The 25,804-nt window shown below is 39.8% G+C and overlaps 1 protein-coding gene across 9 annotated transcripts in view; it reads left to right on the top strand.

Annotated features, from left to right (window-relative positions):
• Positions 1 to 23,741, top strand: part of BCLAF3 (BCLAF1 and THRAP3 family member 3) — a 57,036-nt gene extending 33,295 nt beyond the window's left edge. For 8 of the 9 annotated variants that reach the window (XM_040468322.1, XM_040468325.1, XM_040468326.1 and 5 more), the window contains 4 exons: positions 5,699 to 5,813; positions 9,118 to 9,213; positions 12,675 to 12,830; positions 22,680 to 23,741. In XM_040468322.1, coding sequence (XP_040324256.1) covers positions 5,699 to 5,813; positions 9,118 to 9,213; positions 12,675 to 12,830; positions 22,680 to 22,709 — 397 coding nt within the window. In that variant the 3' untranslated portion in view covers positions 22,710 to 23,741. Of the gene's footprint in view, positions 1 to 5,698; positions 5,814 to 9,117; positions 9,214 to 12,674; positions 12,831 to 21,908; positions 21,937 to 22,679 lie in introns of all 9 variants that reach the window. The other variant, XM_040468324.1, reaches the window with a different exon arrangement.
• The last annotated feature ends 2,063 nt before the right edge of the window (positions 23,742 to 25,804 follow it).

Raw genomic sequence — 25,804 nt, 5'->3', positions numbered from 1 at the left:
ACTATGTGGAATTCGTGGCAACCCTGGGACCCCATATGATTATGAGGTATAATTGAAGAGGACAAAATTTCCAGTTCACCCAAGGGTCTTCAAACCGTTTGGATCTCTTAGAAAGTAGGAATGTATGAATTGGAAGGGCCAGTGCTAATTCCCTTTCCATATTTCTTAGTGTCAAATTGACTAGACTTTTACGTCAAGTCTGTGGCTAACTTGGTCTTAGTCAGAATACATGGAGCTTGTTTAAAACTGGACGTTATGCTGACAATAAGTTTGGGACTAATTAAAAGATAGCAAACTGTGTGTTGGGGCATATAAAACAACTGAAAATAAAATCATTAAAATCTCGTCCCTTGCTAGGTGAAAGTCTCCAGTTTCTTAATATGACACGGTATGACTGTGCTCTTTAGTGACACAAGCTCCTGTCATGCTTGTCTTGACTCAGCAAGTGTAAGAAACTCAGTGTGCCAGGAAAGAGGATTTTAAAAACAGATTTAAGATAATCAGTATTTTATAAAAACTGTGCTTTAATGCTTTAGAATATATCTTCCCCCTTTGAGATGAGAAAGGGCTCGAGCACTGGAGTTACACCTAAATTCAACACCTGGCTCTGTAGACACCTAGCTATGTGACTGATCTCAGGCAAGTTATTTAACCTTTGTTTCCTCATAATGTAAACTAGAGGTGAGAATTACACTTACCTCATGGCGGTGGTGAAGATTAACTAAAGCGACGGGTGTGAGGTGCAGAGTAGCTCATCAGCATTAAGTGTTATGATGTTGGCTTTGGAGGCTATGTAGAGCATGCCAAGATGTCTTTCTGCAGAATGTCTTTTGCTGGCTGTGTTGGAATATTTTATTTTTATTGGATGGCTGGTGCGGCATAGGGGAGCCGTGAGGGTTTGTTTTTTTTTAATTGAGCTATTACTTGCCATAACATTCACCCTTTGAAAGTAAAAAATTTAGTAGTTTTTAGTATATTCACGAAGCTCTGCAGTTGTCACCACTGTCTAATTCCAAAACATTTTCATCACTCCAAGAAGCCCTGTAAGCATTAGTTGTCATTCCCTATTTCTCCTCCCCCCTCGCCCCTGGCAGCCACTTTCTGTCTCTGTGGATTGTCCTTTTCTTGATGTTTCATATAAATGCAGTCATATAATGTGAGGCCTTTCGTGACTGACTTCTTTCATGTAGCGTGTTGTTTGCAGCACTCCTGCATGTCATAGCATGAATATTCCTTTTATGGCCGAGTGATAGTCCATTGTATGTATGGATAACCGCGTTTTGTTGATCCATTCACCGGGGGCTGGACATTTGGGTTCTTTTCCACTTTTTGGCTGTGGTGAATTATGAGGCCGTGAACGTTCACGTGCAGGTTTTTGTGCAGACCTATGTTTTCACATCTCTTGGGTAGATATACTTAGGATTGGAATTGTTGAGTCATATGATAACTCTGTGTGTAACTTTTTGATGAACTACCATTGTGTTCCACAATGGCTGCTTCATTTTACATCTTCACCAGCAGTGTATGAGGGTTCTAGTTTCTTCACATCCTCACCAGCACTTGTTATTTATTGTTCATCTTTCTTGAAAGGAGTGACTGAGAAAAAAATGATTTAGAACCTTTAACTTTATCCCAATTCGATTTCATTCTTAAAATAAGAAAAAGCATTTGAGTTTATCCTTTTGTCTTAGAAATTCAGTCTTTGAAGTTGACCTCATTAATATTTTTGCAGAAATCGTTTTAGGCATCTCAGTGTTTAGATTTGTGTAGAAATTCAGAAGAAATGAAATATGAAATCATGAAGCACAAGATGTAGCAATTTCCCACCTGTGTGATCTTTTTGCCCCTCAAACAGTTATATGCAGACTCTGTGTCTGTGTTTCCTCACCACTGTATCCCCACTGCCTTGAACTCAACTCAGAGCTGTTGAATGAGTGAAGACTTTGCAAAGAAGTAGATAGGACAGAGGATACTTACACTGTGACACATTTAAACCTTGATTGCTATTTATTCCCTAATACCTTAGGTAATCTTTCCCAAGCAAGCCTAACACTAGGACATTCTGTCTCGTCTCGAAGACCGTGTTCTCTTTTTTTTTCTCCCTACTTCTGACCAATCTCTTACTCTAACATCTCCATGTCTTCTCCTGACCCACTATTTCTCCCTCTTGTAACCAGCATTCCTAAGTTCCATACAGTGCTACCAAGGTGTTGTGCTGCAATGTGCATACATTGGCATGGTGTGTGTGGGATAAAGCAGCTTCAAAATAGAATCGATAGACTTTGAGGGGACGTCAGGCTGCGGAGATTTTCCTTTTAGCTACACGGCGTACAGAAAACATACAGTGAAGAGGTATACACAAAGTCCTTGTCCTTGTCAAGCTTACAGTTTAACGGTAGGAAAAATAAATACCTACATGTTGACGAGTGAAAGGTGAAAATAAGGCAGAAGAAGAAATTTAATAGGACAGAGTGATACGTGTGGTGTGATTTTATCTAGGGTGGTTATGGAATGCACGTAGGATTTCTTTTTTTAATTGAGCAGGGATGTGAATTAAGTGAAGGAGTTAGGGAATTAGTAAGGTTTTTTGAGAGGATAGTATTTTAAGGAGGGAGCAACAAAGGCAAAGAGCCTCAGGCAGGATCACGCTTACTCTTGTTTAAGGAATAGAAAGCAAACAAACAAACAAACAAACAAAACAGAAAGCAGGCCAATGAGGTTATAACACGGTGGGAAAAGAAGAGAGTAAGTAGATGAGGCCGAACTGCAGAGGACTTTAGAGGACGTGAGGACTCAGTATTTTACTTTGAGTGAGATTATGAAACATTTTGGGTTCTAACTCAAGAAGAAATATAATCTCACTTAAATTTTAAAAGATTCACCCCGGTTGCTGGGTAGAGAATGGACTGTAAGAGCAGGAGAAAACATTATTTCTTTCTCATGTAGAAAAAGAGTCCAGTCAGGACGTCAGAGCATGGTAGGTAGGGTGGATCCATCAGGAAACCAGCCTCCTTAGATCCTGCTCCTCAGATATCCTCTGCACATGGCGTCTGCCTCATGGTCCAGAATGGGTGTTTGTGCCCAAGCCGTCATGTCTGTCTTCTCGCCTTTTCTTTAAAAACCTCCTGGAATTTTCACATGCCACTTCAGCACCATTGGTCAAAATTTAGTCCCATGGCCATGCCTTGCTGCAGGCAGTCTGGGAAGTAGTTTCTTCAATGTGCACACTCATTTGCCTGGTCACAAAATAGATATCAAAGGTTTGAAATGTTCTTAATGTGGCAAAATATACATATAATAAATGTTATTATTTTAAACATTTTTAAGTGTAGAATGCATTGGCATTAAGTACATTCATTGACAGTGTTGTGTAACCATCCACACCATCCACTTCCAGAATCTTTTCATCTTCTCAAACAGAAACTGTACCAACTAAACAGTAACTCCCCATCCTTTCTACTCCCAGCCCCTGATAACCTCTCTTCTTTCCATCTCTGTGAATTTGCCTGTTCTAGGTACCTCATATATATAAGTGGAATCATACAACAATTGTCCTTTTGTGTCTGGCTTATTTCACTTCGGAATATGTTTTCAGCCATGTCATATCATGTGTCAGAATTTCGTTTTTAAAAAACTTTCATTCCTTCTTAAGGCTGACTGACATTCCACTGTATGTGTGTACCCCATTTTATTTGTCCATTTTTCTTTTGATGGATATTTAGTTTGTTTCCATCTTTTGTCTGTTGTGAACAATGCCGTTACGAACATTGGTGGGGTCATCTTTTCAATTATAGCCATCCTAGTGGCTGTAAAATGTTATCTCATCGTGGTTTTGATTTGCATTTCCCTAGTGGCTGATGATGTTGAGGATCTTTTCATGTGCTTTTTGTGTGTCTTCTTTGGAGAAATACCTATTCAAATCCTTTGCCCATATTTTAAATTGGATTCTTGTATTTTTATTATTGAGATGTAAAGAGTCCTTTATATATTCTGGACATTACTCCATTATCAGATATATGCTTTGCAAAGAGGAATTTTTAAAGTCCATTGTTTTCTTAATAAAATTAGTAGTACACGTCAGTGGCAAACATTTGGAAATATAAAGTATACAAATAAAAATATAAGGCATTCTTAATTTCATGAGTCAGAGATGACCACTGTTAATATTTAGTACATTTCCTGTCATTTACTTTTTTCTGGGCATATATGTAGTTTATTTTAAGTAATTAAAATCATCCTCGGGGTGCCTGGCTGGCTCAGGCCCCACGTGAGGCTCGAGACCCCGGCACCGAGAGTCGCATGCTCTACCAACTGAGCCAGCCAGGCACCCCCCCAAATAATAAACCTTTTTAAAAAATCATCTCAGCTTTGCACCCTTCTCTTTTGACTTACTGTCATACCATGAGCAGTTTGACAGAACATGAGAGTTTGTAACATTTCAAAATACCCTGAGTGGCCGTTCCCTGTCAGGTTTGGGCGTCAAAGCTGGGGCCACAAAATGACCCATCCACAGTGTCTCCTTTTAAGGGATGACACCCTGCTGCATAAGACAGGCACCTGCAAACACGAGCGATACGTGGGAAGACTCCCAAATGCTACGTGTTCACGTAGCAGGGGTACTAGTCCACTTCAGGAGGTCAGGAAAAGCCTTCCTGGAACAGTGCAGGTGGAGCTAAATCTGGAAGTTGACCTAAGTGGGAGGTAATTACAACGGAAGGAATTATTCCTGCAGACTTGCGGGAGCAGGAGAGATGGTGGTGTGTTAGGAACTGTGGGTTGCTAAATGTTCCCCGTGCTCGGTGTGCATGTTGGGGAGACTGGAACACAGCAGCTGGTGAGATAGCAAGGGCCACAGCAGGCAGGGCCTTGAAGATCATGATGAGGAGTATGGATTTTAACCTGACGTTCAGTGGGTGGGGGGGGGGCATGGAAGGGATTGAAGCAGGCCGAGACAGTGAGCAGTTTGTTCACCACAGAGCAGGAAGCGTCTGAGGAACACTGTGGGGAGATGTGGGACGTGACAAGGAGAGGACTGCCGGAGGGCTGTGAAAATGAGGCCCCAGGTTCAGAGGGCAATCCCAAGGAAGGACCTTCCGTCCCAGGTCGGGCAGCCTGAGAAGAGGCTTTGGTGGCCTCTGGACATGGTGACGACAGGAGAAGGGAGCTGTCCTTCGCTTCTGTGGCCCAGCAGTGTCAGAAGTCTCAGCTCTGCCAATAGGGGACCCGAGCCAGTCACACTCTTTGTCTCTGGTGCTTTCATGAATAAGAGCCTATCAGGAAGGGGGCGTCCAGTCCTGCCGGAGTCTCAAGAGCAGTGGTTATCGTCCCTCAGAAAACACACATTCTACGTATGGTTTCAGGGGATGACAACCCCTAGGACACCTGTCCTTGGACCCCAGAGTGAGAACCTTGGTCCAAGGAATACTGTTTCCCCCTATTGCTGACTTTCAACTTAGCTCAATAATGTTTGTTGAAAAATAAAGGTTTTAGCCCTGATAACTATGATTTGTAATTTTAGTAGTGATAGATCTTGGAGTCTTTGAGTGTTTTTTTGGTTTGTTTTGTTTTCTTGTTTTGTTTCTTTTTAACTGTTTTGCTGCTTTGATTGTCTCTGAAGGGGGCAATTTAATTTCTCTTTTTTATTTGTTAGATAAAGGTAAACTAATAAAACGTTATTTTCTCTCTTTCATTTTATTAGGAATGATGAGCATTCCAGTTTTTCAGGGTTGAAGAATATTCATGTTGATGAATTCCAAAAACCTATAGGTTTTACAAAATCAAATTTTAGAAAATTTATTCAGAAACCACACATGGTAAGAATGCAGCTCCGAATTTTTCATTTTGGTACACTCCATTCTCCTCACATATATGTGTATATATAGAGACCACCAGTATTTTTCCATGTTTCTAACTGTTCATTGAGTACGTGTTACAATTCTGTTGTTCATTGTTAGTGTTCTTCTGAATCTTATACTTATTATGAGAGAAGAAATAGTTATCTCTGATTTAGTAGGATTTTATTTCATTTATTATAGTACTAGCTTTCTCAAGATTTTTTGGGTACAACTTTATTAAGGTATAATTTACATACCATAAAACTTTCACCCATTTTAGGTATAAAATTTAATGGTTTTTTTTTTTTATAAATTTACCAAGATGTGTAACCATCACCATAATCCAGTTTTATAACATTTCATGACCCCAGAAATAGCCCTCGTGCTTTTTTAGTTATTCCCTGTTCCCACCCCTGGTTGACCACTCATCTGTTTTCTGTCTCTAAAGATTTGCCTCTTCATAAGGCAGTTTAAAAAATGTCAGATGAATGGGACGCCTGGGTGGCTCAGTCGGTTAAGCGTCTGACTTCGGCTCAGGTCATGATCTCATGGTCTGTGGGTTTGAGCCCCACATCGGGCTCTGTGCTGACAGCTCGGAGCCTGGAGCCTGCTTCGGATTCTGCATCTCCTTCTGTCTCTGCCCTTCGCCAACTTGCATTCTCTCTCTCTCTCTCTCTCTCTCTCTCTCTCTCTCAAAAGTAAATAAACATTTTTAAAAAATGTCAGCTGGCTTTTGAAATGAGAGCAAGCGATAGCTAGGAAGTTGGAAGCCAGAGTCTGTTTGTGATGTAATCTCAGAAGTGATGTTCTGTCACTTCTGTCATACGGCCATTTGTAAGACACAAGTCACTAGGTCCAGCTCACACTCAAAGGAAGGGAATGACATAGGGGCCTGGATACTAGAAGGTGGGGAGCATTGGGAGCCTGATCAGAAGCTGTTTGGTACGGTCCTTCTGCTGAGCCCCAATGATTCACATCCTTTCACTTGCAAAATACACCCCTCCCTACCAGGGTCCCCCCAAAGTCTCATCTCATTATATGTATGATTATGCACTTATTCAAATTTATAGACTTGATATAAATTCATGATGACTACTGTGAAAAGAGTTTTATATGAAACTGGAGGAAGAGATAAAGGTGTGAAAGAGGAAGATTTGTGAGAAGTACAGCAAATGGAATAGCCAATGGAATAAATAGAAGGTTATAAGACTTGGGGCTCCTGGGTGGCTCAGTCGGTTGAGCGTCGGACTTCAGCTCAGGTCATTTTCTCACTGTTTGTGAGTTCAAGCCCCGCGTCGGGCTCTATGCTGACAGCTCAGACCCTGGAGCCTGCTTCCGATTCTGTGTCTCCCTCTCTCTCTGACCCTCCCCCACTAGCGCGCGCGCGTGCGCGCTCTCTCTCTCTCTCTCAAAAATAAGCATTAAAAAAATTGTTTTTAAAAGAAGGTTATAAGACTTGATTTTGGAAAAAAAGAAACTTCAGAATGGGCCCCGTTGTTTTCTTCTTAGGCAGTGGGAACTCTGTAGCAACTCCAGATAATAATGGATTTGGTTCTCTTCTGGATGCCTGAATAAATACTAACGTATGGCCATTTTTCTAAAAGTTATGCCTTGTGTTATATAGGAGTATTTTTTAAATTGTTCTCACATTCATAAATTAAACTAGGCCCTCACAGGCTAGCATGGGTTATGTGAAGGAAGATATGTATATGTTCCTACAGCTAAGGTATGTGCTACATGTTTTGTGTTCTCAATCCTATATATTTAAAATGTGTGTTTTGGGGGCACCTGGGTGGCTCAGTTCGTTGAGCATCCAACTTCAGCTCAGGTCACGATCTCACAGCTTGTGTGTTCGAGCCCGGCATCGGCCTCTGTGCTGACAGTTCAGAGCCTGGAGCCTGCTTTGGATTCTGTGTCTCCCTCCCTCTGCCCCTCCCCTGCTTGTGCCCTCTCTCTCTCTCCTTCTTTCTCTCTCTCTCAAATATAAATAAATATTTTAAATCTTCATTTAAATAACGTGTTTTTTATTTAAAAATTTTTAAAAATATTTTTATCAAAGTATGTTGACATAGTGTTAAATTAGTTTCAGGTGGACAACACAGTAATTCAACAAATCTGTATGTTATGCTATGTTCAAAAGTGTAGCCACCATCTGTCCCCATACAACATTATTGGCATACCATTGACAATATTCCCTATGCACAGTCATCTCTGTGACTTACTCATTCCATAAGTGGAAGCCTGTATCTCCCATTCCCTTTCATCCATTTTGCCTATCTCCTCACCCCCTCTCCTCTAGCAGCCATCAGTTTGTTCTATGTTTCCATGGGTCTTTTTCTGCTTTTTTTTGTTTATTCATTTTTTTATATTCCACATATAAGTGAAATCATAAGGTATTTATCTCTCTCTCTGACTCATTTCACTTATTATCATACCCTCTAAGTCCATCCATGTTGTCACATATGGCAAGATCTCATTCTTTTTTATGGCCACGTAATATTCCATCGTATATAGACCACATTTCTTTATCCACTCACCTATCAATGGACACTTAGGTTGCTTCCATCTCTTGGCTATTGTAAATAACGCTATAATAAACTAGGGTGCATGTATCTCTTTTTGAACTAGTATTTTCATTTTCTTTGGGTAAATACCTAGTGTTGGAATCACTAGATCATATGGTATTTCTATTTTTCATTTTTGGAGGAATCTCCATACTGTTTTACACAGTGACTACACCAATTTACGTTCCCACAAACAGTGCACGAGGGTTCCTTTTTCTCCATATCCTTGCCAACACTTGTTGTTTCTTGTGTTGTTAATGTTAGCCAGTCTGACAGGTGTGATATGATAGATCATTGTAGTTTTGAATTGCATTTCCCTAATGATGAGTGATGTTGGGTATCATTTCATGTGTCTGTTTGCCATCTGGATGTCTTCTTTGGAAAAATGTGCATTCAAGTCCTCTGCCCAAAGCTTGAATTTTTTTTAATGCTTTTTTTTTTGTTGTTGAGAGAGAGACAAAAAGTGAGCAGTGGAGGGACAGAGAGAGAGAGAGCGAGAGAGCACCCCAAGCAGGTTCCAAGCTGTCAGCACAGAGCTCTATGCAGACCTCCATCTTACAAATCTTGAGATCATGACCTGAACAAAAGTCAAGAGTTGGACACTTAATCAATTGAGCCACCCAGGCACCCCCAAAACTCGTATTTTTTAAATGGTAAGATGAAATTTTAAAAATAAACTTTAAAGTATATTAACCCATACTCCTGCTTTTTTCATGCAGAATTATACCATGCAGGAAAAAGACGTCATTACTCACAAACCCTTTGGAGCTGAGGGAAACCGTCAAAACACAACAAGCTTTAGAAGACCATTTAAGGTATTAAGTGTTATTTTCCATTTAATTCTAGCTTTGGGTTTATGCTTTGAACATAATGTTCTAAGTGTTAGTAAATTAAAAGCTGCTTTTGTGATATTTCAAATAGTGACTATACACTAAGATTCCTGGACATACATTTATAGTTAACTGTAATCAGTTTAATGGTAACCTTTTTCCTCGGAACTTGATTTTCAATTTTTTTTTTTTTTACCAGTGGAATCCTTTTTCAAATATTATATGGAAAGCACAAATGCATAAAACAGACACAGATGAAGTGGCTCTAGATGAGGAGGCAGACAAGGTTCAAGACCTTCCCTTTACGCCTGCCCCTTTACCTCTAAGGTGTAAATGCATAGCTCTGTGAACCTTCTCCAAGGTTCACAGACTGAAAAATCCTGCCCATAGGTGTACAACCCTCAGAGGCCTTCTGCATCATCTCAGAAAGATTCTGGTCCAGCAAGCTTTGTTCAAGCCTATTTCATCACATTCTAATGATTTGTACAGCTATGTCTAATGTGATTGTTTGATTATTCAAAACACCTCATCACACAGATATATGGAATAAGAATTATAGTGTGAAGTGCTGTATTTCTCTCCTTGTTCTCAGAAGTTGACATGCTTTTAAATCCATTTTGACTAAATTTCCTGCTTATGTAATAGGTACATCATTAATATTTTTAACTCTATAGCGTCTTTTCCCCTCCCCCTTGAAAGAAAGGAAAATAATCTAGGTTTTTTGGTGAAAGTAGCAGGCAGACCTGATAGACTGGTTAGCTCATTCGGAGGAAGTTAATATTAGCATAAAGGTAGTATAAACTGTCCCCAAACCATAGACTAGGAGGTAGTTATGAGTGGTCCTCTTTCAATGCCTGGCTTGTTGAGAGGCCTAATTCTAGACGTCCAAAGATTGTTTTCATTTGCAGTAACACAATTTGAAAGCATTGTGTAGGTAACATTTTTAGCCAGTGTTTCATGTACCTAAAAACAGGTGACATTAGGTTTTTTCAAAAATATTCTATGGCAGTGGCCATAGAATATGTAAACATGTTTTACACCATCTTTTAGTATCTTGACTAATGAGCCATAAAACCACCTGAAAATGTGATGTCTGTTTAACTTCGAGGCAGTATAACTGGGCTGTCCCGTATGAGTGCTTCCTAGGCTTCCTACATGTTTTTCTTCTCATTGGTCAGATATAGTTGATTGTAGTATTTTTCTAAGATTGTTGCAAGGCCTATTTCCTGTTACCCTTTCTTCTTAAGGGAAATTCTTAAATGTTAATTATTTTTAAATGTTTTTCAAAATATATGCAATAAAAACCTTTTGACCAATCGTTTAAAGCTGTGTAATGTTACATGATTGTTTAGAAGTTCATAATTCTTTACAGTAAAATAGAGAGAAGTAGTCCTTTCTAAGAAAAGGAACCATTTCATGAAAATTTGTTTTTTACAGGAGTTAGACTAATTCAGAGCCAGATAGTAATCACTTTGTTAGATATGTAAAAACGGACAGTGTAAATTTCAAGATTAGCTCTTATATGTTAAGTTTGTGCAGATAGTTTTAATGAAAGAGTTGTGTCTCATTATAATTCTTTTTTACCTGAATTTTCTGTAGGCTTAAGAAAATAATTGGAAAATAGGCCTGGCATAAATGCTTTTTTAAATAAACTATTATGCTTCATTATGCACAACATACCCATTTGTTCATTAATTGTGGAAACAGGGTTATATTTGGGTTTGATAATTATTCTGTTATAATATACCATTTGTACATTCACCACAGGGAAATCAAACAAATATTCCTTGTCCTCTTATGTCTCTTATAATACTGGGCAGTATGCAGATCAGGAAATGGTCTTTTTCAGTGTAAACTCTTACCATGAAAACATTTGCTGTAATGGGATTTTTATGGTAAAGAAAGATTGACTTTTGAAGGTACTGACAGGAATAAAGAGAGTTTTTTTATTTTTTTTTCTTTAAAGTTATTTATTTTGAGATGTGAGAGAGAGAGAGAGAGAGAGAGAGAGAGAGAGAGAGAGAAAGAGAGACAGAAAGCTGGAGAGGGGAAGAGAGAGGAAGAGAGAATCCCAAGCAGCACCAAGCCTGACATGAATCGTGAGATCATGACCCGAGCCAAAATCAAGAGTTGGACGCCCAACCCACTGAGCCCCCCAGGCGCCCCTAGAGAGTTTTTGATTCTTAAATAGATGTTGATACTTAATGTCCTCCCCCAATTGGGGATTTGATATATTACACTGTAAATCAGAAGGATAATTTTAGAAGCCTTTTTTAAATGTTTTGTTTATTTTTGAGAGAGAAAGAGATAGGGAGGGCCAGAGAGAGAGGGAGACACAGAATCTGAAGCAGGCTCCAGGCTCTGAGCTCTCAGCACAGAGCCCAGTGTGGGGCTTGTACCCTTGAACTGTGAGATTATGCCCTGAGCCAAAGTTGGATGCTTAACTGAGATACCCAAACACCCCTAGAAGCTTTTTTTTTTAAAGTTTTTATTTATTCATTTGGTCACAGAGAGAGAGAGAGAGAGAGAGAGAGAGAGAGAGAGGCAGAGAGAGAAGGAGAAAAAATCCCAAGCAGGCTCTGCACTGTCAGTGTAGAGCCCAATGTGGGACTTGTACCCTTGAACCATGAGATTATGACCTGACCTGAAGTTGGACGCTTAACTGACTGAGCCACCCAGGTGCCCCCAGAAGGATAACTTTAGCACATTAGATAAGGTTTTGAAAGTGGTACTTTTTTACATGATAAATTTCAAGAATTTCAATTTTTTTATGTTTGTTTATTTTTGAGAGAGAGACAGAGTGCGAGTCGGGGGAGGGACAGAGAGAGAGGAAGACACAGAATCCGAAGCAGGCGCCAGGCTCTGAGCAGTCAGCACAGAGCCCAACCCGGGGCTCAAACTCACGAACTGTGAGATCATGACCTGAGCCGAAGTCGTCGGACACTTAACCAATTGAGCCACCCAGATGCCCCAAGAATTTCAAAACTTTTAACTTAGTTTTAAAAATTGCTTTTGGGGCGCCTGGGTGGCGCAGTCGGTTAAGCGTCCGACTTCAGCCAGGTCACGATCTCGCAGTCCGTGAGTTCGAGCCCCGCGTCGGGCTCTGGGCTGATGGCTCGGAGCCTGGAGCCTGTTTCCGATTCTGTGTCTCCCTCTCTCTCTGCCCCTCCCCCGTTCATGCTCTGTCTCTCTCTGTCCCAAAAATAAATAAAAAACGTTGAAAAAAAATTAAAAAAAAATAGCTTTTATGTAAATTAAAAAAAATCATTATATAAACTAAACTAGGAGGCTAGTTTGAGGTAAACATACTTTATTACCATCAGTAATCTCTTCCTTTTTAATATACATGGTGCCTAGAATCAAGAGTACCGGACATTTCCCCATTTCTTACACTAATAGATTTGGAAGCTGTAGTTTTTACACTTAATTTTTTTTTTTCTTTACAGACCAACTTTAGAGGTGGCAGATTCCAGCCCCATTATAAATCAGGCCTAGTACAGAAGAGCTTATACATTCAAGCTAAATATCAGCGTTTACGATTTGCTGGCCCAAGGGGATTTATCACTAATAAATTCAGAGAAAAATTACTGAGGAAGAAAAAGGTTAGTTGCATTATGATCTTTTAAAAATGTAGAGTGACTTTTGAACTCTTAAATCATCTATGTTTAATAGATCAAATGTTTTTTTTTTAGTTTAATTTTGACCTAAGTTACAACCTAGATTTCACAAATGTTATTGCATGATAGTTGAAGAAAAAGTTCAAAGAGTGATGGTGATAGAGTTGTGAGACTGTCTAATGTTAAAATGCTTTTTGCTGTTATGCCCCAAATGCTGTGAATATGTCAGCTGTTTGAGCTTTTTACTTTGGAATTTCTGTTGTGTGATTAATGTTTGAAATGGAAATTCAGGTAAAAAACGTTTAACAGGTGTATTAGCCTTCTACAATGTGAATTATCTAAGTACCAAAGGATATTGAACTGACTGTATGAAAAGGACACACGATTGCAAAATATACTAACTCTCCTTCTCCCCCCATTCATGTGTTTCTTATTGTGGTAAAATGCATATAAAGTTTGCCATTTTAACCATTTTTAAGTGTACAATTCGGTGGCAGTAATTGCATTCATAATGCCTGGCAACCATCGCCACATGTGCTAACTCTTAATGTTAATAAAAAGTTTCTCGATAATTTGAATTTTGTTCTTTTAGGTGTGGATTGATTTTACTTAAATTTGTCATGTTTATATTTCAAAATGCAGCATAAAAATGATATGAAGTTACCTTCTGGATATTTTAAATGAGAGCAATAACATTACATCAGTTAAGTGAGGCATGCTTGCCAACTTTCTGACTCAGTTTTGTTCACTTGGGGCTGTGTTTTCTTTGAGAAATGTATGTGTATCCAGTGTTGCTATCATGTAGTCCAACGGTGGTTTTATGAATTTTCTAACCATAAGTGTTTCCTTAATTATTCATACTTGTGAAGCCTTTACCCTGAGCTTGCGTAGTGATGTTAGTAAAACTTGTTTTTCAGAAGATGGACTAGTAGAACGGAATTGATAACCGTTTGTGTGGGCTTTTTTAATTTATTTATTTTAACAAATTTTTTTTAATGTTTATTTATTTTTGAGAAAGACAATGCGAGTGGGTTAGGGGCAGAGAGAGAGGGAGACAATCGGAAGCAGGCTCCAGGCTCTGAGCCGTCAGCACAGAGCCCGACGCGGGGCTTGAACTCACGAGCCGTGAGATCATGACCTGAGCCAAATTCAGATGCTCAACCAACTGAGCCACCCAGGCGCCCCCCCCGTTTGTGTTTTTTTAAGCTTTAGCATTAACTATAATACTTTCTGTAACTTCTCTCACCGCCCACCCCCCGATTTCAACTGGATACCTTAGGTGAAGTTTCGCATTTCACCATGCGTGTCACTCTTGATGTCACTGAGGTTATGAAAGCCATCTGTTCCTTGAGAACATGAGTGTAACTGGACACATTTCCCCTCTTGTACGCTTCCCTACTGTTAGGCCGAGGTGCTGCTTTTCTTCCTGACTCGTGTGGCAAGTTTCTTTGCAACAGATCTTCTAGGCATTTGTCCTCATTCACAGATGGCAGCCTGGCTGTTGACGGGGAAGCAAGTCATTGATTTCCACTCAAGGAAGAAGGTTGAGGCAAGCCTTTTCCTCAGTTGCAAGGTTGGGATTCGAGTACATGTTGTGTGTTCTTTTCTGTTGGCTCTCTGTTAGCTTCCTCTGACTCCATTTTTACCTCTAGTTTTTAGATGACTCGGGACTCCTGAGGGCTTGACCATCTGCCTCAGCCTGCAGTTTCTATGTGCTCATTGAACTTGTGCTGTTTAGTCATTCTTTTCTTAGCCTCACCGTGCCAACTTCCTATTGACCACCCAGTTCTTCCAGACCACATCGACCACCAGCCTCCCTTAACAGCAAATAGAAACCAGACATCAAGCCTTCATCTGAGGACCTAAGAAGTGTGTCCTAGAGGAGGCCACAAGCTGCTATGAGTCTCTAGTCTTTAGGGGCTAGGCGTTTTATGTCCTCTAAAATGTAGCAGTTACAGGTAACATCCAGTGCAGGTCTGGCCTGCCTTCCTTTGTCTTTCACTGCCATCTGAGGGCTTTAGAAGCAGTCCCAACACACTGCATTTTGTGACATTCACTGTCTACAGCTCTTTTTCTTACGCCTGTCCTTCTGGATGCTACTTTGTCTTTGTATTGTAGCTCTGACATGGGCTTTTACATTCTGGCTACTGTCAGTACCTACAAGCGAGGCATAAACAGGCTGTTTTGTAGATTTGTGTTTGAACAGCCCAGCTCTCCAAGTATGGCATGAAATGAGGTACATACCATACGATTAGCATCCTACTTAACAATTGAGTTCCACATTCTCCTACCCTTTAGGATAAGGAATGAGGCATTGCACCTTCTCTGTTTCTGCCACGGTCTGAACTAAGGCACTTAAGGCTTACCTGGCCTTTGGGCTGTCCCAGTAGTATTGTGCTGCTCTGAAACCCCATTCCATGTGTGTAAACTGATGACTGAGACCAATTACTTCATTTTCCCTCAACCTTTATGCCCTGAAAGAAAAGAGGTGTGAAGGCTTGGAGTCTTTAGTTTTTTCCAGTGTTGCTTGCTTCCGCTTTCCCTTCGATTAGGGCCACTTTTGCTCCAATGGAGTTACTGAATGTGAGGTACCACTTATATCACTTTTCATCTCAAGCTTCTGCTTCGGAGGGAACTTTGAAGGTCCTGTCCTGGAAAGAAGCCGTAGTCTGGGCACCATCTGTACACCACTTTTTTTTGCTTTTTGCCCTAAAAGAGAATTCATTCTTTTTATTGTTATTAGATCACCACCTAGATGAATTAAAGATTCATCACCAGTTAATTAATCTAGGTGCCCTGGGGCTGCTCTAGCCTGAAACCAGATCTGAACCTACACACCCATACGTGCCTGACAGTCCACCAGGAAGGTTCAGACTGACCTTGTCTGGACTGCTCCCTCCCTAGCCGTGGTGAAATGCCTGGGCCGATCATTCCTGACTTGGAAGTCTTGTGGTGCTCATCTGTAGTGCGGTCCAGTCACTGTGCCATCATTCACGTGCTTCCTCTCTCCAACACCAAACGGTCTCAGGAAGGAGTGGGGGAGATCCTAGATGTGCTCCTAATATTTCTTCTTGTCCCACTTCACAAGACTGATTGTGGCTCCCCAGCTGCCTACAAAATAGCAGGATTCCCAAGCAGTATTAAGAAGTACAGAACTGAAATGCTTCCTCCTAGTTTATCTGGTGTTTATCATTATTAATCCCATTCTGGCACCTACATTGTCTTTTATCGTGTCTCCTTTCTCTCAGATTCTGTGCCTGGGCTAGACGATGAGGGGGTGGGAGGAATGTCTGTTACCACCTGGAGTAAGGCTGGTCTGTTCACAGCCATTCACAAATGCCCCCCTTTAAAGATCCTCTGCTCATCACAAAGTTTTCAGAAATTCTTGGGGGAGTAGGACAGAGAACGTAGTAAAAATTCATGAAGCCACCTCTGAGAACATTGCCTCTGAAAAAAATGCTAGCGGTTGAGTGTTTAGTCAGGGAGACCTGGACCTCTTTAGCAGTCCTCGGGGTGCCTGTCAGCGAGGTGCCTACCAGCACTCGGTCCGTGGATAGGAAAGGGAGAAGGGAGAGATTGTAAAGACGCTGCAAGAAGGAAGTTAGAGACTGGGATCTGTGGCTCTTGGGGTTGAAGAAACCCTTGAAAGTCATGGGGTGCAAAGACAGAATGGGAGCCAAGATCAGGTAGATCACCAAGAATCCGTTCTACACCCACTGTGTCCCTGGACCTGAAGTGTGCCATCATCGCCCTCAGACATTTGTGACCTCTGGAGCCTCCAGTTTCACTATCTCTCTCTATGACTTCTTTGTCTTATTTGGTGGTTTCCCTTCTTCTATGCATCCTTAAAAAAATATAAGCATTCTCTAGCATTCTATTCTTTCTTCTCTTTGTTTATTCCTTCTACTTGCCTTGACTGTCCTCACCTCTTCCCAGGGTTCCAGCTGTTACCTCTGGTGATGACTTTATCCCTCATCACTCTCTAGAGCCCCAGAAGTCCAGCTGCCTCCAAGGTGCCTCTTGAGGGCACCTCCAGTTCAGCATGGTCAAAATCAAACTTTTACTGGCACAAACTACAGCATGGGTGACCCTTAAAAACATGATGCTAAGTGACAGAAGTCAGTCACAAAAGACCTCATATTGTGTGATTCCATCTACGTGAGATACTCAGAATACGCTGAGCCATAGAGAAAGTAGATTAGTGGTTGCCAGAGACCGGGGGGTTAAGGAAAAATGGAGGCATGTGTGTGTGCCTGCTAACAGGTATGGGGAGTCTTTGCGGGTGAGAAGATACTCTTAACACTGATGGTAGTGACTGATGGTGGCACAACTCTGTGAATATACTAAAGAACCATTGAATTGTACAGTTAAATGGGTGAAGTGTATGGTGTGTGGTTTATATCTCAGTGGCACTGTTGAAAATAAAATCAAATTCACTCTCCTCCCCAGACCACTGGTTTCTTCTGACAGCTAGCCAGCCAACCAGACACGGTTCCTGGTTCCCCTTCCAGCTTCAGCCATTGCAAGTCTTTCTGTCATTCATTCATTACTTTGTTCATTTTATTTTATTTTTTTATGTCTACTTATTTATTTTGAGAGAGAGAGCACACATGAGCAGGGGAGGAGCAGAGAGAGGGAGAGAGAGAGGGAGAGAGAGAGAATCCACACTGTCAGCATAGAGCCCAGCCCGGGGCTCGATCCCATGCACTGTGAGATCATGACCTGGGGCAAACTGTTACCTTGTTCTTTTAAAGCTCTTCCATGGACTCTGCACACCACATAAATGTGATAACTAACATAATTAACTTTTTAAAATATGCAAACCACCTGTTTTAATGTGAGAAATTTTATATCAGTCATTTTTTCCCTTGAATTTGGATATCCTTCATATTTTATTTATTTATTTTTATTTTAGAGAGAGAGAGAGAGAGCAAGAGAGTGCCTGTAAGTGGAGGAGGGGCAGAGGGGAAGAGAGAGAGAAGCTTAAGCAGGTTCCATGCTCAGCATTGAGCCCAACATGGGGCTTGATCCCATGACCCTGGGATCATGACCTGAGCTGAAATCAAGAGTTGGATGCTCAACTGGCTGAGCCACCTAGGCGCCCCCATGTATTCATATATAAATACTACTTATTGCTAGTAGAATAACATAGTGTTTTAGGTATCCATTCTAACTCTCTTTTTTCTTTTTGTTGATGTAAGTCCTGAGAAACCTTGTTAATATGATTCTATAGATGAGAATGAAAAGACTTTTATTATAGCAATGCCACTTGATTCTTTGGACTCACTCTGAATTATAGGCCAAAAAAATCACCTAGTGATCTGTCATCAAAAACTGTTTTGAATGTTCTTTTGTCCTCCTTCAATTTTATTAAACAAAGGCAAAGAAGTGGAAGCCATGTGACTTGCAGAAGTATGCTATTTATTAGTAGCTGTTAGGGTGGGTTCATTTTCTTGACACCATCAGCAACATCTCCAACTGCCCTGTTTTGGGGGATCCCCAGGTAATGCAAAGTAGGAAGATTCAGGATGAGAACTTGTATCTTTCTTGTATAAAGTGGAGGGTGAGGGACCAGCCCTAACCACTTGTGCAGGTAGATTAATTTTGGAAAGTGAACATTGGGAAGTTGAAGATCTAGAAAGTAATTCTTCCCAAACTATCTGTACCCACATGCTCCTTGGAAAGTCTTCATATGTCCCTAAGGGTAGGTATACCCTAGCTTGATAATTGCTGACTTACTTAACCAAGCCTCTGTTGATGACTTTGGTATAGCTTACAGGTTTTCTTATTTTTGGTAACGCTACTGGGCAAATTGACGTTTTGGTACCTTGCCATAGTCCACCTTTTTTACTCATTTATGCTCTGACCAGAAGTACATGAAAGGGCCCATTTAACTACACCCTAGCAGGTGCTCCACATTATCAGTCTTTATTATCCATTGTCAGTCTAATAGCAGAAAATAGTTCTCATTTGGCTTTCTTTGGTTATTAATTATGTGAGCATATTTTAGGTGTCTGTTGACCAATTAATGCCTTCCCTCAGCTTCCTTATTTCTATGCTTTGCCAGTGTTTCTGTTGAGGAATGGTACTTTTTCTTATTGATTTGTAAGAACTCTTAATTTACTGAGGATATTAACCTGTCATACATTTTACTGGTATTTATTTTACGTTTGCCAGCTATTTGTGGTAGCTTTTACATTACAAAATTCGTAAATGTTCATGAGTCTGTTTGAGTTTGTGCTTATATGGTTTCTAGATTTCATATCATACTTATGCTTATAAAAATTCCTTACGGTGTTTCCTTTAAGGGGTTTTTTGGTTAATTTTTAAAACATATAAATATTTATTCCCTCTAGAATTTATTTTTATGATACAGTGTGAGGTTAGAATCTGTTTTTTTCCAATGGATAGTCAGTTTTTTGATACCACTTATTAAATAATTTGTCCTTTTCCCACTGATTGAAAATGCCACCTTTAACATATGCTACATTCTTATGTATTCCTGATCTGTCGTTGGAATGTTTGGAGTCTCTAGCTTGTTTCCTTGCCTGCTGTAATTTGCTTATTCTGTGCCTTCACTACTAGCACAGTTATTCTCCCAAGACACAGCCTGAATCATGTCACTCTTATGCAAACTCTGCAACGATTCTGTTGCCTACAAGAGAAGAGACCAGACTTGTTCACCGGCTTCAGTCCTAACAAGCTACCTTTGTAACCACATTTCTTCATGGAACCTCTGCTTTTTGGAACGTAAAATATGTTTTCATGTATTTGTATCTTTGCTCCTGCTGTTCTCTTGCCTGGAAATAGCCTTCTGATCCCCACCGTTTTCTTATTAAACCCTGCTTTCCTTTTAAGACCCACTGTAAAGCCTTACCAAAGCCACCTCTCTAGCTCTTGTTTCATTTCGTCTCTCACTTGTTGCCGTTTGCCTTCTTGTTTCCCCAAGTAGATGGTCAGCTCCTTGAGGACAGAGGGTACCTCATTGGTCTTTGTATCTTCCCCTTTTGCCTTTCATTTAGTCTGTCTTTAGAAAACACCTGTGGAATAGAATCAAATCTAATCGTATATACATACACGCACTCACATGCATCCATCTATAGCTCTAAAAAGTTATTGAATGAGCGGTGCCTGGGTGGATCAGTCAGAGCTTCTGACTCTTGACTTCCACTCAGGTCATGATCTCACAGTTGGGTTCGGGTCCCACGTCGGGCTCTGCAGTGATGATGTGGAGCCTGCTTAGGATTTTCTCTCTCTTTCTCTCTCTCTCTCTCTCTCTCTCTGTCTCTGTCTCTGTCTCTCTGCCCCTTCCCTTCTGGCGCACACACGCTCTCTCTCAAATAAACTTAAAAGAAAGAAAAAGTTACTGAATGGTAGTAGCCATTGTGTCAGGGGTCCCCAAGACCAGCCCCAGGTTTTGTGATTGCTAGGACTCAGCATATGGTGGCACTCACAGCTGTGATGTGTTATAATGGAAGGCTGCACAGCACATCAGCAGAAGGAACTGGCACACAGGCAAAGTCCAGAAGACATCAGGTGCAAGTTTCCAAGAGTCCTCTCCCAGTGGAGTCACATGGGACGTGCTTAATTCCCGCCCCCCCCCCCCCAACTTGGGGCGCCTGGGTGGCTCAGTCGGTGGGGCGGCCGACTTCGGCTCATGTCATGATCTCGCGGTCCATGAGTTCGAGCCCCGCGTCAGGCTCTGTGCTGACAGCTCAGAGCCTGGAGCCTGTTTCAGATTCTGTGTCTCCGTCTCTCTGACCCTCCCCCATTCATGCTCTGTCTCTCTCTGTCTCAAAAATAAATAAACGTTAAAAAAAAAATTCCCCCAGCAACAAGCTGTGGTAACACATGTGAAATGTTGCCGACCAGGAAAGCTCATTAGAGACTCAGTGCCCAGGGTTTTCATTGAGGGCTGGTCACATAGGCACCTCGGCCAGTTACATACCGAATTCCAGACTCTCAGAAGGAAAGCAGATGTTCAGCATAGACCATATTGTTTGCACAGTTTAGACACTCATCAGTGGTGAGAACCCTACCAAAATCTAAGTTCCTGGCTGACAGCCAACCTTGTAAGTAGCCTTTCGAAGGATAGCAGTCAGATATGCTGTATTAACTCTTCCGCACAACCATATTTTTGAAGAGCTTAATTTCACAGATGGTAAATGCCTAAAGAGAGGAGGAAAAAATCAGTATGTAGGAATGGCCAGGGAAAGTATGCTAAGCACTTTGATTTTTACTCTCTCCTCTTACAGAGGAGGTCAGCTGAGTCATAGACAAGAGCAGGGCATAGAAGGGGCTACAGCCAAAGATCCATGTATGATGGTAGAGTGTAGACAGTTGGATACACATGGGAGTGTGCAAATTATAGAGGGCCTTGAAAGCTGGATAGAATATTGAGGATGTGATGTAGTAATAGTAGGACATCTTGCTAGCCTGAGGAGAAAGTGATGTTGAGGATGATGGCTTGGTGAGCAGTGGGTATGCAGGGTTCTGGGGACGAGATGACATGGAGGGAGACCAATAAGGGAGCATTTGCAGGGATAGCAAGTGTCGACCTAGGAAAACTTAGATGAGCATGGTGCTCATATCTCTAGTTCAGCATTCTGCTTAAAATAGCTGTTCACATAATTGGAAGAATGGAGGGATCAAGCTGAGAGATGGTGTGGGTGTAGAAGAAGCTACATCAAGGATGAATGTGATTCAGAATAATTGTACATTTTTATAAACAAGATATTTCAGCTGAAAAAAATTTTAAGAATTATTATAGTCAGAGTTTCCTTTTAAAGTTGTTAGTAGGCAACAGATATTTTATTTGAAGATCAATGTATATGACTTTTGTATTATAGAAAATTAAGAAATGGGACACGATGAATTCTACCTCTATTTAAAGGAGTGATGTTGACAAAAATAAAACTATGCATGTATTTTGAACATTTCACCAATTAACCAAAACAGAAAGAAGAGTAAGAATTTTCTATCAGCACTGTTTTTGTTTGGAATTAAATGTTGCCATACTAATGTAAATGCCAAAAAATAAATCAACTTTTAAATTTCTTTCAGTTTTAATAATATAAGATCCTAGTAAAAGGTAAGGATATATGTATTAATAAATATTTTAAATGTCCCAGGAAAACATGCCATTTACCATTTTTGCACTTTTATTAGTTGCATGGTCTTCCGTCCAGTTTGTGGTTGGTAATTTCATATTTTGCATAGCATCACAGTATAGAAGCCATGTCCATTACTCTCTTTAATCACAGTCTTGTTGTTATGAATTCCTTTTCCTGTGTTTATGGAAGCCTTACATCTTTTTATGTTGTAGATGACCATCCAAAAGCAAGAAAGCTTCCCCGCCCCCAGCAATAGCTTTCTCTGCTATCAGCCAAGCCAGAAGAGTCCGTGTTGTTTTAGAATTAAATATACCATATATTGACAAAGATAAAATACCAGTTTGAGACTGGGTATATGTCACATCAGGCTCTGTGCCTGAGGGGCAGAGTTTTGAGTCTTGACTTTTTTTTTTTTTTTTTTTTAACAATCCCCAGGGAAACTCGCCCAAATAGCAGAATGCCTTTTCATCAACTTACTAATACCAGCATATTGAGTGTCATATATTTCCTTTGTCCTACTGACCTATCATTTGGTATCTGCTTTGCTGTGTTCTGTTGTTACTTTGCGTCTTTGGGGTTCCACATACCTTTGTGGGGGTCTAAGCTATAAGTGGTATAAAAATTAAAACATCTTGGAAATTGTAATGTGAAAAAAACTAGCTCAGATGTTATAGTTGACTCTTCTTTTGAAGTTTGTATTTCTTTTGTTTTCTCTCAATAGGGGTATACAAACATTGCCACCCCAGTCTAATCTGGAATTGTTACAAACGGAAACGACACTACAGGATGGTATTCGGGAGCATCTCTTTTTATCAGAAGTTAGAATTGGCACTCAAGCACTAATACTGTAATTTCCTTGATAACATAACTTTATTTTTCTGTAGCAGAATGCTGCAACTTTTTTACACTTAACAATTGCTTTTAAATTACAGTATTCAATGTAAAAGTTGTATTAACTACAGTTTCTTTTGCAAAAAGTCTTACAGGGGCATTATTTGTTGATGTGTTTTTCTCTGAGCATGGTTTCATAGAGAACTTAACTGAGTTACATCCAGATGTTTATATGTTGAAAGTTTTGCTTATGTAATAAAAACAAAAAAAAAGTATCTGAATTGTATAGTGTCTGTACATGAAAGAACTTTAAACAGTGGCCTTATGGTAGCAAATTTTATACCAGTTTTTCTTTTTTCTGATGATAGTTTGGCTTATAACTTGAAGTTTTCTTAAGTTTCTGAAGATCAAGGCCTATATGATTTATACATTTCATATTATGATATAAGAAGGCAAGAGAAAAGGTGCTTCAAAATTTCCATCAGGTAGTTATGAGTGCACTGAATTTTTAGTAATTGGTTCATTCAGTTTTTTCCACAACTATTTGCTCTTTCCAATTTCAAAATGCTATTGTGGAAAATATGTAAAGATTTTGTAATCTCTGTTCCATCTTATTTTCCCCTCAGGGCAAGCTTGTGCATATCCTGTTTTTAAAGGCTTTTTAAAAATCTGACAGACAAAATTTCATATTTGGAAATTGTACTTTACTACTACAGCATTATACATTTTGCAAACACATAAAGTGTTTATTTTCAGTTCAGTTGTATTGAGTACGTACTATCATAAGGTAAAATTGATGGGATTTTAAACAATATTTTAAGTCCCGGTACCTTATTTCTTTATGTTTTCTGTGTTCTGCTTAATAGTACATACACATTCCCCGTTAAATTTCTGTGAACTGCTTATTTGTAATAAAATAAAAAACTGTTGCTCCTCCTGCTCGAAGAAGTTACTTGCCAGTTTGTGAGAACATTATTTTAATTTCATATGAGAATTACAGCCCTGAGTAGGACCTGTTGATATTTAAAATAGTTCGGCACTTACAAAGGCAGAACTTTTAAAATCAAAATCTGGTAAGAACTTGATTTCTCATGACTGGATGTGAAAAATCTTGCTACAAACATTTAATTTTTTTTTTTACATATCTTTGTAAGATAGGGCAGCCATTTCCTTAGTGGGTCAGCAGTAAGTGGGGGCGAGAGTACTTGCATTAAAATTGGGTAATAAATTTAGGTCGATGTCCTGTCTTAATGCTGTGTACTGTCTCTGTAAGTCAGGTTTTCCAAACATACTGAACATTCCACTTATGGTAAGAAAGAAATACATGTGCACAGTAGTATGACAGCTTTATATTGTGTTAGGTTAACTATTTGATCAACACATGTTTATTGCACAGGTCCCATGCTAAAATTATAGCAATGAACAAGAGAACAAGACACGTGGAGCCTGCCTTTATGGTCCAAACAGTCTGATATGGAAACTGGACATTAAACATGGAAATGTAGCTCAGTAAGCAGCATTAATTCTCTGGCTACATTTATTGTGGCACATAAGGCTAAGGCAGTTGACTTGACATTGATCATTCCACAACTGATTTCCTCTTTAGGCATGTTTGGATATACTTTTGTTATCATCTCAATATGCAAAGCATGTTATTTGCAAAACACCTATTTGTAATGTGGGTGTATTCGGAAAATATTGAGTGCATAAGATTTAAAGCCTAAAAAGAAAGGCTTGCTGTATAATTTCGAGTATAATAATAAGGACAGGAACTGTGTCTGTCTCGTTCACCATAGTATCCCCAGTTCCCAACATCCTACTTGGCACACAGTAAGAACTCATTAAATATTAGTTTAATGAATGAGTAACAAGTAGAATATGTTTTTTAGGAACTAAACATCTAACTTGCATGTGGAGGTTGAACAAAAGTTTATCTTATCCATAGCATTTTTTATTGACTGAGAAGAATTTGAATTCTCCAATGCATAAGACTATAAAAGAGAAGTTGTTTTGGTAAGTCACATACCATTGCCCTCTCCCCTTCCCCCCCTGTATGGTAGGTATGCTCTTCTCGGCACTGGGGAGACAAAGATAATAATATGACAGAGTTCCTCCTCTAAGGAAACTCATCAGCTGTTGGAGAAGAGATTCACAAAAACAAAGAATTCAGTATAGAGTGTTAAGTGCTTTACTGCAGATATATTTACAGAAGTTGAGACAAAAAGTTGGCATTCCTGGTTCAGTATCACCTGGTAACATTTTCTTTCTTACTGATTTCACAAAACTCAAAAGGCACTGTTCTGTTAGTGGTTTTGCTGGTTTTAAAATTTTATGGGTTGGGGAAAACTGGGTAAAGTGTATATGGGATCTCTCTGTATTATTTCTTATAGGTCCATGTAGATCTACATTTATCTCAATATAAATTTCAATTAAAAAATATACCCATAATCTAATCACAGACAAAACTGCTATACGTATTTAGGAGGCCACATTTTCTTTTTTTCTCTCTTGGAAAAAACTATTATATTTACATTGTAATAATTTATGTAGATGCATAATATGGGCCACATTTTACCCAACAAATCCTACATTGGTGAAGTTTATTTTTTATTCATTCTCTTCTAAGGGTATTTTTTTTCTTTTTTTATGAATATAATTTATTGTCAAATTGGCTTACATACAACACCCAGTGTTCATCCCAACAAGTGCCCTCCTCCCTGCCCATCACCCACTTTCCCCTCTCCCCCACTCCCCCATCCACCTTCAGTTTGTTCTCTGTATTTAAGAGTCTCTTGTGGTCTGCTTCCCTCCCTCTCTGTAACTTTTCTTCCCTCCTTCCCTTCTCCCCTGGTCTTCTGTTAAGTTCCTCAAGATCCACATATGAGTGAAAACATGACATCTGTCCTTCTCTGACTGACTTATTTGTGAAGTTTTTTTTTTAAAAAGGATGGAGATACTTCTAGGCAGAAGTGGGAAAAGTAAAGCTGAATCAGAAACTCACCTCCATTACCTAGC

This window comes from Herpailurus yagouaroundi, unplaced genomic scaffold (assembly GCF_014898765.1).
Source record: "Herpailurus yagouaroundi ecotype Mexico unplaced genomic scaffold, PumYag 67690, whole genome shotgun sequence".
In the NCBI taxonomy this organism is placed as follows: domain Eukaryota; kingdom Metazoa; phylum Chordata; class Mammalia; order Carnivora; family Felidae; genus Herpailurus; species Herpailurus yagouaroundi.
This window is presented reverse-complemented; position numbering and strand designations above follow the sequence as displayed.